Source organism: Vigna unguiculata, chromosome 6 (assembly GCF_037176805.1).
Source record: "Vigna unguiculata cultivar grain cowpea cultivar isolate G323 ecotype 2 chromosome 6, ASM3717680v1, whole genome shotgun sequence".
Taxonomy (NCBI): Eukaryota; Viridiplantae; Streptophyta; class Magnoliopsida; order Fabales; family Fabaceae; genus Vigna; species Vigna unguiculata.
The window spans coordinates 29,426,178-29,442,252 of NC_140797.1; the positions used below are offsets into that span (position 1 = coordinate 29,426,178).

Below are 16,075 nucleotides of genomic sequence, written 5' to 3' on the forward strand. Positions count from 1 at the left end.
GATAAATTATTGAGCGCACGATTCATCGAAGAAGCTCATTACACCACTTGGCTCTCTAACATAGTCCTGGTTAAGAAAGCCAATGGTAAGTGGAGGATGTGTGTTGACTACACGGATCTTAATAAAGCTTGTCCTAGAGATGCCTACCCCTTACCCAATATTGACCGACTTGTTGACGGCGCGACTGGTAACAAGGTGCTTAGCTTTCTTGACGCATACTCCGGTTACAATCAAATTCCCATTGCCACATCCAACATGAACAAAACCGCTTTCATCATAGACGACGCTAATTACTTTTACAGGGTCATGCCATTTGGCCTTTGTCAACACCCAATTTCGTCCGGGTGAATAAATTTATTTTCAAAAAAATAAAAATAAAAGTAGAAAATAAGGTGGAACAAAATTTTCTTTAAATATTTTCAAACTTTAATTTTAGAAAAAAAAGAAAACAAAGAGAGAGAGAGAAAAGAGAGAAAAAAAAAGACAAAAAGGAGGAAGAGCCCAAATTGTTATTAATTTTCATGAGCCCAATAACTCAAATATTTTCTACCTTTGTTCCTGATAGAGAAATTAATTATATAATAATAATTAGAAGCAATATCTCTTCAAATGGTAAGAATCAATATTATTAATTGGGATTAATTTTGTGCTCTGATTTATTATTGGTGATGATTGATTTTGTGCTCTGATTTGTTGCGATTTGATACTCATAATTTGCTACTATAGTGTCCAATTCCTTCCTTATATTGGTCGTTACAATTAAAGGTCAAGATTGCATTGATATTGGAAGGTGTGAGTATAAATACGCACTCTGTCAGGACCAAAAGAAAAACATTCTTTATACTTCTCTCATTCTTTCCTCTCATCACTCTCACATACACCCGTCCTCTTTCATCTCTCTTAAAAAAAACAAACAAACATATTGGAGGAGGTAGGAAAAAGATAAGAAGATAGTTATAATGTAGGAAACAAAAGATTGATAAAGAAGAGAAGGAACTAGAAAGTTTAAGAGGTATGTAAGTGCCAAATTTTTTCATTTATTCATTCCCAAATTTTTATTATATTTTGTTTTAATATTATACATTTTTTCACCTACTTTTGGGTTCTGTTTTGTCTTATTCTAAAAATCTTAACAAAAAAATAGTTTTTCTCATTTCTATAGTGTTTGTCTAACATTAATTTTAAAATAATTCCAAATAGTAAAAATTTAAATAAAAAATTTTTTCAAAATTATACAGAAAAAATCAAATCGAAAAGGCTCAAATAGTTTTTCATAAAGAACTACGTAACCCTGATTCTCCATTCACATGGAGATACGTAGGAGCGAGGATTAATCCTCGTCGGGCCCAAAAAATCAAAAAAATAGTTTTGTTGTTTTTTTGTACATTCTTTTATTAATATTTTTGGGGAAAATTAAATATTTTGAAAAAATCACATAACTTTTGCACATTTAATTAAAGGTACCGTCTTAGAATGGACGTTGTGGGGTGCTAATACCTTCCCCACGCGTAACCGACTCCCGGACCCAAAATCTAGATTTTCGTAGACCTTGCTCTTTTTTATGGTTTTCCATAGTTTCCTATAATAACTATGGTGGTGACTCCAAACTCTGTTTTTTACAAATTTTAATTTTTTTGGTTCGTCGTTCCGTCACGATTTCGGTTGCGACAGACGGCGACTCCACTGGGGAAGCTAGAGAGTCAGACCATTTATTTGGATGTGCAAAATTGATGTGATTTTTCTTCATATTTTTTCTTTCTCATTTATTTTTGGGTATGCGTTTTTTATCTTTTTTTTATATTTAAAATAATTGTATGTGTATATTCAATCTTATTTATTTTTGTATTTGGAATAATTGTCAGGTGTGGGTTTAGGTATGCATTGTGTTCTCCCTTCACACACTCACATTTTCTTCATTAGATGAGTGGGGCCCAATACTCGGGTTTGAGTTGCTTAGAATTAGAGGGGATTGTGTAGTAGTGTCACAGTGGATGTACTTCCCAAGTGGTCATTGTGAAAACCCCAGCTAGAGTTTGTTTACTTCTTTGGTACTCCCACTTCATGTTGTTTACCAACAGTCGTGGGAAATGCCATGAAGTGGACCATAGCTCTAGTGACCTTTATATTTAGGTATTAGGAAACTATCCTTGTGAGCACATATACTTTCCCTTAGAACTTTAAGCATCAAACCCATGTTAAATAAAGACACTAAGGGAGACTATTTGCGTCCTTTACCATCACATTTCCTTGTATATAATAATAAATTTATCACAATCACACCATTATAAAAAAAAAATAAAAAATACCTCCTAAGGTATAAGCTTGCATTTCATTAGCATATCAGTGAATAAGTACCATGTGAGGCACAAACATGCATTGCATTCCATTTTAGGGTCATTCATGATACGTTATCCAAAGATTCAAACACATAGCATGCGTCAGCATAAATTTTGAAAAAATAAAAAAAAAAAATTGCATTAGAATAAATTCAAATTGTTTCCCATTTTGCTTGTCAATGATTTCTTGGAATATTTCTTATAAAAAATGAGTAAATAATAAAACATTCTTTGGTCAAATCAGTGGATTGAATAAAGAAATAAAATTTTGTTTGTTATCATGTCTTTTGAAGCATCATATAATCTTGCATGCATGAAATTGCTCAAATCTATCTTCCTTTCCATCTCTCTTCCACCATAAACCTTGTTTTCTTTTCCATGGAGAATTATCATAAAGGGGACACATATCTTTAGAAGGATTACCATAAATTCTCTGAACACACAGAAATACAAAGGGAAGAACAGTTCGCTAGACTAACAACATTGAAGGACAGTCTAGGCAAAAAATAAGACAAAAAAAAAGTGAAAAAAGAGAACCAAACAAGGGGCATCCTGTAAGATGAAATCAATTATTTTCCTGCGAATTAATTTTTTTTTTTTAGAAAAAACAATCATGTTTTGAAATGATCTGTGGCCATGTTTCTTTATCCAAAAAAACAAAAGTAATTATCCTTTGCTACCCAATTTGAGCCTTCCAAAAAAAATTTCTTTCAAATTACCTTAAACAAGGATCACCCTCTCACTGAGGGTTGACATAATGTTTGCATGTGTTTCATCTGACTTGTAGTTCACCAATACAAAAATATCAAAAAAAAAAGAAAGAAAGAAATGACATGGTTATATAGAAAAAAAAGCAAAAGTTTGAAGAATTAGAATAAAAGGTCAAAATATAGAAAAAAAAAGGTGAACAAGAAGAAGTTAAACAAATTCTGAATGAAACATTATTCAAAGATCCTTGTTGAAACAATCCTCACATCACTTATTTGGGCCTTTACTATCATTTACTTCCATACCACTAGCCTTGGCCACAATACAAGCCTAATAAAGTCCACATAGATCAAAGATTGGTTGTCATCTTTTGAAAGTTTTAATTTAGAGGAAAATTTTTATTTGCTAACAGGTTTGTTCTAAAAAAGTTTACAAAAAAAAGAGATTAAAAAAGTGTTTTCAGAGATTTTCTTCTAAACACTGGGGTAGTTTATGTTTGGTTGACATGTTTTCAAAGCTCCAAAATCAATAAGGCAATTAAGCTAAATTTGCTAAATTTGGGTTGTCATCTTTCAATTCATTCTTCATGAAACTCCATCTTTGCTCCTATAGTATCCTCCGCTCCAAGCCTAAACCTTGACCAACCTTAACATAGTCCATCTTTATCAATCCCAAACCCAAACTAGGGCAGTCACTTTGTTTGTGATTCATATATTTCCATCATTCATTTTAAATTGGGGCATTTATTTACATTGAAGACTTTGATCACATTATGGGCAACTTTTGAAGACCCCGTCATTTTCTTAATCTCCTCGTTTGGGAAAAGTCTAACATGCGTTTTCACCCTAAGACCATCATAGGCTCTCACACTAAGGACAAATTCTTGAAGTCCCCATCTTTTCCTTCATACCATCAATAACTAGGGAAAGCCCAAACATATTTTGTGCCCCGAGACCAATTCAAATTTGGGCAACTCCCTAGTTAATCTTCATCACCTCATCCAATTTCCAAGCCCTTGGCAATTTCATGCATGTCATTCAAATAGTGTTTCGAAAGAAATGATTAAAAAAATGATTCGTTAGTAGCTGATTATATCAAAGAAATGGTTTGGAAAAGTGAAAAAAATCAAAGTAGAATGATTCTATGAATTAGAAATAACAATGAAATGGGAATCAATTCGAATTTGTTTTCAAAAAAATGCAAAAGAAAAATTCATACATCATACCTAGTTATGCATACATGAGTAATTTATCTTTTTGAATAAAGCAAATTGCATCCATGCATCCACGCATCCATGCATGCATCATCGTCTAAGTTTAAAAAGAAAATCATATCATGTCATACATCATCAATGATTCATAACGTGTGCATATGCATAACTCCTCCAACATTTCTTAGATTTATGAAGAAATGAAAAAATGAAAAATAGAGCAAATTCCACTCATGCATTTACGCATTCATGCAAGCATATCATATAGTTTCAAAAAGAAAATCATAACATTTCATGCATCATCAAATCATTCATCATACTCCACAAAATCATTGAAAATCATTTCAAAAAAAAAAAAGAAAAGAAAAAGTCAGAAACGATTTTTTTAGTTGAAGTCTCAAAAACGTTAGGCATTCACTTGGTGTTTGTCGACAGTTCAAAAGCAAAATTCAGGTTCTCCTTTCTTACATCAAGACCCTCTGCGAGGCAATGGTCATTGATTTCTTTTGTCACATCGAGGCCCTCTGCGAGGAAATGGTCATCGATCTCTTTACATCAAGACCCTCTGCGAGGCAATGGTCATTGATTTCTTATGTCACATCGAGGCCCTCTGCGAGGCAATGGTCGTTAATCTCCTTACATCAAGACCCTTTGTGAGGCAATGGTCATCAATCTCTTTAAATCAAGACCCTCTGCGAGGCAATGGTCATTGATTTCTTTTGTCAGATGATAACCCTCTACACGGTAATGGTCATCGTTTTTTTAGATATAGACCTTCTCCTCAGGATTGGTCTAATATTTTCTTTTTCAAAAAAGTCAAAATACAAAAAGAATTTGGTTTTTCGGATTGGGACCCTCTACATGGTAATGGTCGTTGAATCCTTTAGATATAGACCCTCTCCTCAGGATTGGTCTAATCTTTTTTTCAAAAAGTCAAAATACAAAAAGAATTTGGTTTTTCGAATTGGACCCTCTACATGGTAATGGTTATTGAATCCTTTAGATATAGACCCTCTCCTCAGGATTGGTCTAACCTCTTTTTCAAAAAGTCAAAGTACAAAAAGAATATGGTTTGTCAAATCGTGACCCTCTACATGGTAATGGTCACTGAATCTTTTGGATATAGACCATCTCCTCGGGATTGGTCTAATCTTTTCTCAAAAAAATATATAAAAAAAAGAAAATTTTCAAATCGAGGCCCTCTACATGGTAATGGTCACCGAATCTTTTGAATAAACCCCATCAACGGGATTAGTCTAATTTGGTTTTTTCAATAAATAAAAAAAACAACAAAAAGAATTAGTGTGTCAAGTCAAGACCCTCTACTTAGTATGGTCAAATTTGTCTTCAAATTTATCCTCTTTTGAAACCCGAACGAAATTAATGTTTTTATCTTTACTTATCTTTTATTACGATAAAATGAAAAAGTCAAATTTTCATATTATCTAATAAAATCTAAGTAAAGAGGGGCAGCTGTCAACACTCAATTTCGTACGGGTGAATAAATTTGTTATCAAAAAATAAAAATAAAAGTAGAAAATAAGGTGAAACAAAATTTTCTTTAAATATTTTAAAACTTTAATTTTAGAAAAAAAAAAGAAAACAAAGAGAGAAAAAAAAGAGAGAAAAAAAAAAGAAAAAAAGGAGGAAGAGCCCAATTTGTTATTAATTTTCATGAGCCCAATAACTCAAATATTTTCTACCTTTGTTCCTGATAGAGAAATTAATTATATAATAATAATTAGAAGCAATATCTCTTCAAATGGTAAGAATCAATATTATTAATTGGGATTAATTTTGTGCTCTGATTTGTTATTGATGATGATTGATTTTGTGCTCTGATTTGTTGCGATTTGATACTCATAATTTGCTACTATCATGACCAATTCCTTCCTTATATTGTTCGTTACAATTAAAGGTCGAGATTGCATTGATATTGCAAGGTGTGAGTATAAATACGCACTCTGTCAGGACCAAAAGAAAAACATTCTTTATACTTCTCTCATTCTTTCCACTCATCACTCTCACATACACCCGTCCTCTTTCATCTCTCTTAAAAAAAACAAACAAACATATTGGAGGAGGTAGGAAAAAATAAGAAGATAGTTATAATGTAGGGAACAAAAGATTGATAAAGAAGAGGAGGAACTAGAAAGTTTAAGAGGTATGTTAGTGCCAAAATTTTTCATTTATTCATTCCCAAATTTTTATTATATTTTGTTTTAATATTATACGTTTTTTCACCTACTTTTGGGTTCTGTTTTGTCTTATTCTAAAAATCTTAACAAAAAAATAGTTTTTCTCATTTCTATAGTGTTTGTCTAACATTAATTTTAAAATAATTCCAAATAGTAAAAATTTAAATAAAAAAGTTTTTCAAAATTATAAAAAAAAAATCAAATCGAAAAGGCTCAAATAGTTTTTCATAAAGAACTACGTAACCCTGATTCTCCATTCACATGGAGATACGTAGGAGCGAGGATTAATCCTCGTCGGGTCCAAAAAATCAAAAAAATAGTTTTGTTGTTTTTTTGAACATTCTTTTATTAATATTTTTGGGAAAAATTAAATATTTTGAAAAAACCACATAACTTTTGCACATTTAATTAAAGGTACCGTCTTAGGACGGACGTTGTCGGGTGCTAATACTTTCCCCACGCGTAACCGACTCCCGGACCCAAAATCTAGTTTTTCGCAGACCTTGCTCTTTTTTATGGTTTTCCATAGTTTCCTATAATAACTATGGTGGCGACTCTAAACTCTGTTTTTTTACAAATTTTAATTTTTTTGGTTCGTCGTCCCGTTGCGATTTCGGTTGCGACAGCCTTAAAAATGCCGGAGCAACCTACCAACGATTGATGGACGAAGTCTTTAGTAATTTGATGGGCAAATGCGTTGAAATATACGTCGATGACATGATTGTCAAATCCCCAAGCCATCACGACAGTACCTCTCAGCAGTCTTCTCCGCATTACGACAGTACAACCTTCGCCTCAACCCCGACAAGTGCGTATTCGGTGTCGACCGCGGTAAATTCCTTGGATTCATACTAACCCAGCGTGGCATAGAGGCTAACCCTGAAAAATGCAATGCGATAATTGAAATGTGAAGCCCCACCAACGTCAAAGAGGTACAATGCCTCATAGGCCGCCTCACAGCCATTTCCCGCTTCCTTCCTAAATTAGCCGAACAAACCCAACCCATCATACAGCTGCTCAAAAAATCTGCCAGGTTCACGTGGAACGACGATTGCGAACAAATTTTCCAAAAACTGAAAACCACCCTCACCTCACGACCTATCCTCCACAAACCAGATACTCATCAGCCCCTGCTGGTCTATATCACAGCTACAGCTCATACCGTCAGCGCTGCGCTGGTTCAGGATGTAGGCGGCACGCAGCATCCTGTTTACTTTGTTAGTCAAACCCTACAAGACCCCGAAACCAGATACCAGATGGTGGAAAAGTTGGCCCTATCCTTGGTACACGCAGCCCGCCGCCTACTCCCATACTTCCAAAATCATAGTATCATCATCAAAACCGACAACCCAATTCAAAAGATATTGCAGAAATCAGACCTGGTAGGACGAATGTCATCCTGGGTCGTTAAATTATCTGAGTTCAACATCCGTTACGAACCTCATGGCCCCATCAAAGCTCAATGCCTCCTAGACTTTGTCAACGATCTCCAACAAACACCTATAGAAGACCAGTGGACACTTTACGTTGATAGTTCTTTAAATCCGAAGGGTGCATGTGCTGGCATCGTGTTGGAAGGCCCCAACGATATCCTCATTGAAAGATCCCTCCACTTCGCCTTCAAGACATCCAACAACCAAGCTGAATACGAAGCCATCCTCGCCGGCCTATCCCTGGCCTGCGAGGTTGGCGTCAAATCGTTAACATGCAAAACTGATTCCAAGCTCACTGTAGGCCATCTAAATGAAGAGGTCCAGATCAAAGACCCCACCCTTCTACAATATTACCATCTGGGCCGAACAATCATCCAGTCCGCCTTTGACCAAGTCCGCATCCAGCAAATTCCAAGATCTGAAAACATCAGAGCCGACATCTTATCCAAACTAGCCAGCACCAAATTAAAAAGCCGCCACCGATCCCGATTACAACAAACGCTATCCGCTCCTTCCATCACAAATACTTGCCATAAACTAACCCAATCCCAAGCCGACAACTGGACCACTCCTTACATGCAGTACCTCCAAACTGGTAACCTCCCACCAAATGCTGACAGAAGTTGGATAGCTAAAGCCGCCAGATATACCATGATAGGTGATGATCTGTACAAACGCGGATACGACCAACCACTTCTTAAATGCGTCACTACAGAACAAGCCTAGTACATCATTAAGGAATTACACGAAGGCATATGCGGCTACCATTCCGGTGCACGCACCATGACTACCAAAATCCTTCGCGCCGGTTACTTCTGGCCGACTATGGAAGCAGACTACCAAGACTTCGTCAAAAAATGCAAACCATGCCAGAAACATGGCAACCTCATTCATCAGAAACAAGAACAACTTCATTCTATCCTATCCCTGTGGCCCTTCGCAAAGTGGGGAATGGACATCCTCGACCCCTTCTCCCCCGACAAAGGCCAAGTAAAATTCTTGATAGTAGCCGTTGATTACTTTACCATGTGGATAGAGGCCAAACCACTAACCACCATCACAGCCCAGCAGGTCCAACAGTTCGTTTGGAAGGATATTATATGTCGATATGGTGTCCCACATACCATCATCACTGATTATGGCCGACAGTTGATAGATAAAGAACTCGCTAAATTCTACATTGGTCTAGGCATCAAACACATAACTAGCTATGTTGAACACCCACAAACCAACTGAGAGGCCGAGGCGGCAAACAAGGTTATCCTAATGGAGCTACGCAAGCGTTTGGACAACGCCAAAGGTCGATGGCCAGAAGAACTAGTAGAAGTGATGTGGGCCTACATGTGTACCCCTCAATCAGCAACAAATGAGTCTCCGTTCAGCCTAGTATACGGTGCATACGCCATGATACCCGTTGAAATTGGTGAACCAACCCTGCGTCGAGAACTATATGACTCGGCCCACAATCATCAAAACATGGCCACCCACCTTGACCTCCTACCCGAGCTAAGAGAAAAAACTCAAATACGCAACTTAGCTGCCAAACAAAGAGCCGCCAGGAAATATAACGCCAACCTACGCCCAAGATCGTTCACAAAAGGAGACTTAGTTTGGAGAATGGCCAACAGTGAAAGAAAGAAGGATCGCAAGTTCTCCGCAAATTAGGACGACCCATACCGAATACGTGAAGACGCTGGGGGAGGAGCATATCGGCTTGAACAGTTATTTGGGGAAGAAATACCTAACACATGGAATGTATCCCATCTAAAGTTCTACTTCAGTTAAAGAAATGCTTTATACCAAACACTTGTAACCCTGGGTGTACTCTTTTTCCTCACCTGGTCTTTTTTCCCTAAGGAGGGTCTTGGCCGAGGAGGTTTTAACGAGGCACCCAAGATTCAATGAATAAACAAAGGGTTCCCAACTTCACGACTATTCTTCACTTCACTTCTCGCATTCGTCTTAAGTTCCCCACCCTTACCACAAATAAGCGGCCTGGGTCGAACACCCTAAACTTCCTGATTAATTCGTGTAAGTTCCCCACCCATACCATAAGTAAGCGGCCTGGGTCGAACACCCTAAACTTCATGATTAATTCGTGTAACTTCCCCACCCTTACCACAAGTAAGCGGCCTCGGTCGATCACCCTAAACTTCATGTTTAATTCGTGTAAGTTCCCCACCCTTACCACAAGTAAGCGGCCTGGGTCGAACACCCTAAACTTCATGATTAATTCGTGTAAGTTCCCCACCCTTACCACAAGTAAGCGACCTGGGTCGAACACCCTTAACTTCATGTTTAATTCGTGTAAGTTCCCCACCCTTACCACAAGTAAGCGGCCTCGGTCGAACACCCTTAACTTCATGTTTAATTCGTGTAAGTTCCCCATTCTTACCACAAGTAAGCGGCCTGGGTCGAACACCCTTAACTTCATGATTAATTCATTTAAGTTCCCCACCCTTACCACAAGTAAGCGACCTAGGTCGAACACCCTTAACTTCATGATTAATTCGTTTAAGTTCCCCACCCTTACCACAAATAAGCGGCCTGGGTCGAACACCCTTAACTTGATTATTAATTCAATTAAAATCCCCACCCTTACCACAAGTAGGTGTCCTGGGTCGAATACCCTCAATAAAAATCGAGTTCGCATAACATCGCATATATCAAAACACTCGTTCACAATTATACCATACCACTAACGCAACACTATCACATAAGTTATCGGCATCCAATAAACAACATAACATATAAAGCATTTATCATATTAAAAACAAAGTAAAATAGTATACGAATTATACAGACATAGTGTACAGATGATTACAGACATAGAATTCATAACCAGTTTCAAATCATAAAAATAAAGCTCCTACGCCGCCTTATTATCATCACCCTCCACAGCAGCTTCCGCATCCTTCTCCCCCTTTGCCGCTTCCTTCTTTACCTTTGCTTCTGGGCTACTCTCAGCCTCGTTAACAAGCTGGCCATCAACCACATCTTTGTTAACATCAATCCTAGTATTAACTCCATCAACATCCTGATAAAAGAAGGCCGCCTACCTCAATCCCTTCTGAAACCCGTTGATGTGCTCTTGGATAATACAACCCTTCAAGTCATCAAGCTCCACTTCGGCGCCTTCATATTTTTCTTTCAGTTCGTCATAATCCGCCTCTAGGTCTGCTATCCTTCTATTAAGTTTACTCTTCGAATCCAGACAGCGAACCTTCAAGGTTCCCAACCTTTTCTTTTCTTCCTCCTAACCTTCCTTCTCTTTCTTCTATGTAGCCCTCTCCTCCGCGAATTTGTCAACCTTCTCCTGCAACTCCTCCACCTTTTCCCGTTTCCCTTCCTTTACTTCCCGGCGATACAACGAGCCAACCCGGCGACTCAAAATCAACGCCTTGCTTCCAAATTCCACCATAGTCCTCACCAGATGATCCAACTCCATACTGTCAATAGAATTGATCACTGTCTTCGGCAGATTGATATCAATGTCTTTGCTAATAGACGTTTTCAGCAACTCTATCAAACCGGCTTCTGGTCCTTTGGCCCCACTCGATGACCCCGACCCAAGCAAAGCCGCCCTCATCTTCTTCACATCCTTACCCTTACCGGGTCGAGCTGGTAACTCAGCCTTTCTCTTGGTGCCGCCATCTACGTGCACCTCAACCAGTGACTCTTGTAAATTTGGAACCTTAGTGTTCCCAACTATTTTGGCCTTCGCGGCCATCTCCTTTTTCAATGCTTGAAAAAGCGCCAAGTTCTTCTTCTCGGACTGAGCCATGTGTCCTATAAAAATACAGCAAGTTCCGGTTAGTTTAACTTAGAAACATTAAGACAGTTTAAGTCATAAACAGATACCTTCAATATCAATAATCTGGTGAACCGAATTATAAACCCTAACTAAGCCCTTAGTGGGCAATTTATCAGAAAACTTCATCAAGACCTCCACCACCTCCTTATCCGCCGACAACTCGTCGGTGCCCATGTCCTTGTATCGAGAGGGGCTACCCGTCCAACTAAACGGGAATTTTGTACTCCCATATGTATTAAGGAAATATGATTTGCCCTCCTCCTTCACCACAACCTTAAAGTAACCATCCTTGAAATGCTTGAAGGACTGTGAAAATGCGTCCAGTCTGCTAATGCTAGGACGTAGATACAATGACCGACACAAAACACGAAAGGCCTGCGAGTATGCCTAACTGTTCGAATGTAACTGTGCAGGTGCCACGTTGAGCTCACGAGTACCCCCATGGTGAAGTCATCTAGCGGTAACCTAACATGCAGTTGGGAGAAATGACACATATATATATAAAATAACTTCTCGGTAGCCCCTTCTTGGCTGTGACAGACACACTCAATGGCGCTCACCCGCTCTAATGAAACGATATCGCAGTCCACGCCTTTCGCGATAACAGGGGTGCAATTTAGGGATGGCAAAAATACCCGTGCCCGTGGATAAAATCCACGACGGATAGTTACTACCCGCGGGTATTTATTACCCACGGGTAGCGGGTATTTTAATACCCGCTTATAAACGGGTCGAGTACGGGTATCATACTATCCGTACCTGCGGGTACCCATTATCCGCAAAAATTTAAAATTAAAATTTAATTTATATTTTATTAAGTTAAATTTAATTAAAATTAGAAGTAATAGTATATTTTATTATGTCCAATTTAATTATAATTATAATATAATTAAAATTTAATTTAATTTATATTTTATTTTTATAATTTTATATTAAAAAATTTATAAAACACATATTTTTTTAAAAATTTGTGGGTATCGGGTATCCACGGGTACCCGCGGATTTTAAAAATATCCGTGGGTATTTTTTAAGCGGATACCTGGCGGGTAAACGGGTGGGTAACGGGCGGATTTTTTTTTTGTGGGTCGGGTTGTGGGTAGGCACTATCCGTGCCCGACCCGGCCCGTTGCCATCCCTAGTGCAATTCAACCAAGAATTCACCGGAACAAGGACGACTAGTTACGAACATCAGTCGCTATCCATTCATAACCGGCCTTGGCCTGCCAGTTACTCTCTGCTATTTCTTCAGGAGGGTCTTCTCTCACCTCAGTCACCGTCTCCATCGAAATTCTGCCCACCACAGCCACCGGGCTAGTACTCTCCTCCTCAATACGTCTACCTACACTCCTCCCGGACTCCATACTCTCACTACTGGAAGAAGACAACGACACAGTATCACTACTACTAGACATACCTTTTCAGAAAAGATGTCGGTAGGAACAAGGAACTAGTCGGACATGTATAACGCACGCAAAGTCTGATTACAAAATTCTCGCAAATGAACTAACAAACACAAACCCTTCGCGAAATCCACATTTATAAGCGTGAATTCCAAACGATACAACTTCTTCCCACCAAAAAGTCATAACCCATATTGATCAACACAAAGCACACCAAAGGTCATGAATATCAGGAATGATGGCGCAAAACACTTTTTGATTAGACCCCTGACACCTCCTTACCTGCCACAAACCTTTTCCTGTCTTTAGCCTTAACACTGTTCATCACAGCTAAAGGCTGGGGGACTGGTGTACCGCACCTAGTCGGCCCAAACGGAAGACAGCAAACGATTATCACCCTTTACCAACATACCTATGTCGACAAAGGCTGGGGGACTGGTGTACCGCACCTAGTCGGCCTAAGCCGAATAATAGTAGGTGTATCACACCTAGTCGGCCTCCGCCGAATAATAAGTAAGCATCATGTGTATGCTAAAAGTACCCGGACTAAAACCACTAAGAAGCGATGCTGATCTAATAAGTCAAAAACAACCATAGCGGCCTAAGTCGAATAATAGTAGGTGTATCACACCTAGTCGGCCTCCGCCGAATAATAAGTAAGCATCATGTGTATGCTAAAAGTACCCGGACTAAAACCACTAAGAAGCGATGCTGATCTAATAAGTCGAAAACAACCATAGCGGCCTAAGTCGTTAAAGGGTGACCAGCTCAGGCTGACCACTCTATACAAACAACCAAAAACTTAGTAAAAAAACATAACATTCCAATACAAGTCACCAGTCTCCAACAACCGAACTAAGGGCCTGGGCTAAGGCCCAAGCCCACCTACGACCCAATCAAAGGCCCAACCATGACGTGGCCAGACATAATTAATGATCTATAAATACGCATGGACCCCACGAATTAAATGTACGCATTCATTACTTCCTTAATCACTTGATTTGACTTTTTGAGAGCTTTCGCTGACTTGAACTTCGGAGTCCCTTCTGCAGGTAACCCTTCCTGGGTCCAAGCAGACATATGCCAACCGGGAAGAGGCCTACATAGCGGACTATATGGGTAAGGTAACACTTGTGCCTAACTCATCTTATTTGTTCTCTACAAGAACAATATTCCTTATTTTAATTCTAGTTATGTTGCACGTCATGGTCGTTCTCGACATAAAATCCACCCACCACGGATTGATGATTTAGTGAGTCAACTCAACCCAACTCACGTTTTAGTGAGCCAAAAAAAATCGAACCCGACCCGACCCACCACAGGTCGGTGGTTAAACAGGTTGACTCACGGGTTCACTTAACTAAAAAAAATATAATTTTTTTTATTTTTTTTCAGTCAAAACTAAATTATAATTCTAATTAAAATCTAAATAAACTTTAATACAATCCAAATACAAACCAAAATCAAAAAAATACAAATTATTTATGTGTTGGCTAAAAAAACTAACCTAACATGACCCAAATGTAAAGCCCAACTTATTGAAAAATACTTGTGTGACCCTTTTATCTGCGGGTTGGTGAGCCAACCCAGCTCACCACGGGTTCAACCCGGATGAGCCGGGTCAAAAATCAACCTTTATTGAAATTGTAAAAAAATTCAACCCCACCCGGCCCGAACCCGTGGTGAGCTGGGTTGGCTCGCGAGTTCAAACCCATATTGACAAGTCTAGATAGAATGAAAAATATATTGGAGATGCGAATGAGTTTCATAACAAACCTAATAAGTATAAGAAATAAAAAATAAAAAGCATATATATATATATATATATATATGGTTACTTAATTAATTGTGAATATTTTAATAATTTAAACGGGGACGGGTATTACGACGGAGATATTTACATTCCCATTTTCATACCCATACCTAGTTAATGCGGAAATTTTCCGTCAAAGCAAAGACCGGTTATGGCAATATCTACGAGGGCATGTTTATTTGCCATCTCTACTCACCATGCTAGGCTTGACTGAATATATAATGCAAATAAAAAAAAGAAAAATATACTCAAGAGATGGGTGGACTGAGACATAAGAATTAATTTGTGAGTAAAAGGAAAAGGCAAAATGCCATTTATGGTGCAAATGGATTAAATGACGAATTAAAAAATACCATTGAGAATGGATTTACTGCTATGTGGTTTTTAATAATAATGGAAAAAAAGTTGTTATTTGAATAAAATAAAAAAGCCTGTTGTAACCAATGGTATAGTGTAATGAATAAATTAAAAATGCTCTTTAGAGAGGGTCTGATCGACACAAAGGTATTTGAATTAAATAAAAAGGTCTTCGAACGAGGGTTCAACCAACGCTTAGAGTTGTTAGCTATGTTAGCTATGTTAAAAATATATAATAAAAATATCAATTTTAATAAAAATATCAAATTTAATAAAAATATTTGTATAACATTTATATAAAATTAATTTTTGTTTCAATTTGGAAAGCACAAAATTGCACATTTTTACAAAAATGGGGACTAAATTGAGACAAATTAAAATAAAGGGACCAAATTGAGACTAAGGAAATGACACATGACATAATACTGACACGTGTCACTGTCATTGCCATATCACTCTGACACTGCCACGTGGCACGATGACAGCTTGACACACAGCAATATTTTGATTTTTTTTTAAAATTCAAAAAAAAAATCAAAAAAATAATAATAAAAAAATCAAAAAATCGAGGAACTGACACGTGGCACTACCTCTAACGGCGTCAACCTTGACTTAAACCAAAAAAACAGAGCACGTGGAGCATTATGTTGTTATCTCCCTCAAACCCGATTCTATTTATAGGACCTATAAGAGATATAAAAGTGCCCAGCTGAAGCGTCACGACCATCAAATGTCTTCAAATCCCACTATCCAAAATAGAATACCTTTGCATTTTTCTAAAGCACAAGTATTATATCAAACATGTC

At 37.9% G+C, this 16,075-nt stretch overlaps 2 protein-coding genes across 2 annotated transcripts; both read left to right on the forward strand.

Annotated features, from left to right (window-relative positions):
- The first annotated feature begins 7,112 nt into the window (after positions 1 to 7,112).
- Positions 7,113 to 8,611, forward strand: LOC146885748 (uncharacterized). The gene is made up of 2 exons (XM_085675077.1): positions 7,113 to 7,260; positions 7,602 to 8,611. The coding sequence occupies exons 1-2, from the start codon at positions 7,113 to 7,115 to the stop codon at positions 8,609 to 8,611; spliced, it is 1,158 nt and encodes a 385-aa protein (XP_085531203.1).
- A 540-nt stretch (positions 8,612 to 9,151) lies between these two features.
- LOC146885749 (uncharacterized) lies at positions 9,152 to 9,550 on the forward strand. The gene has a single exon (XM_085675078.1). The coding sequence runs from the start codon at positions 9,152 to 9,154 to the stop codon at positions 9,548 to 9,550; it is 399 nt and encodes a 132-aa protein (XP_085531204.1).
- Positions 9,551 to 16,075: the final 6,525 nt, after the last annotated feature.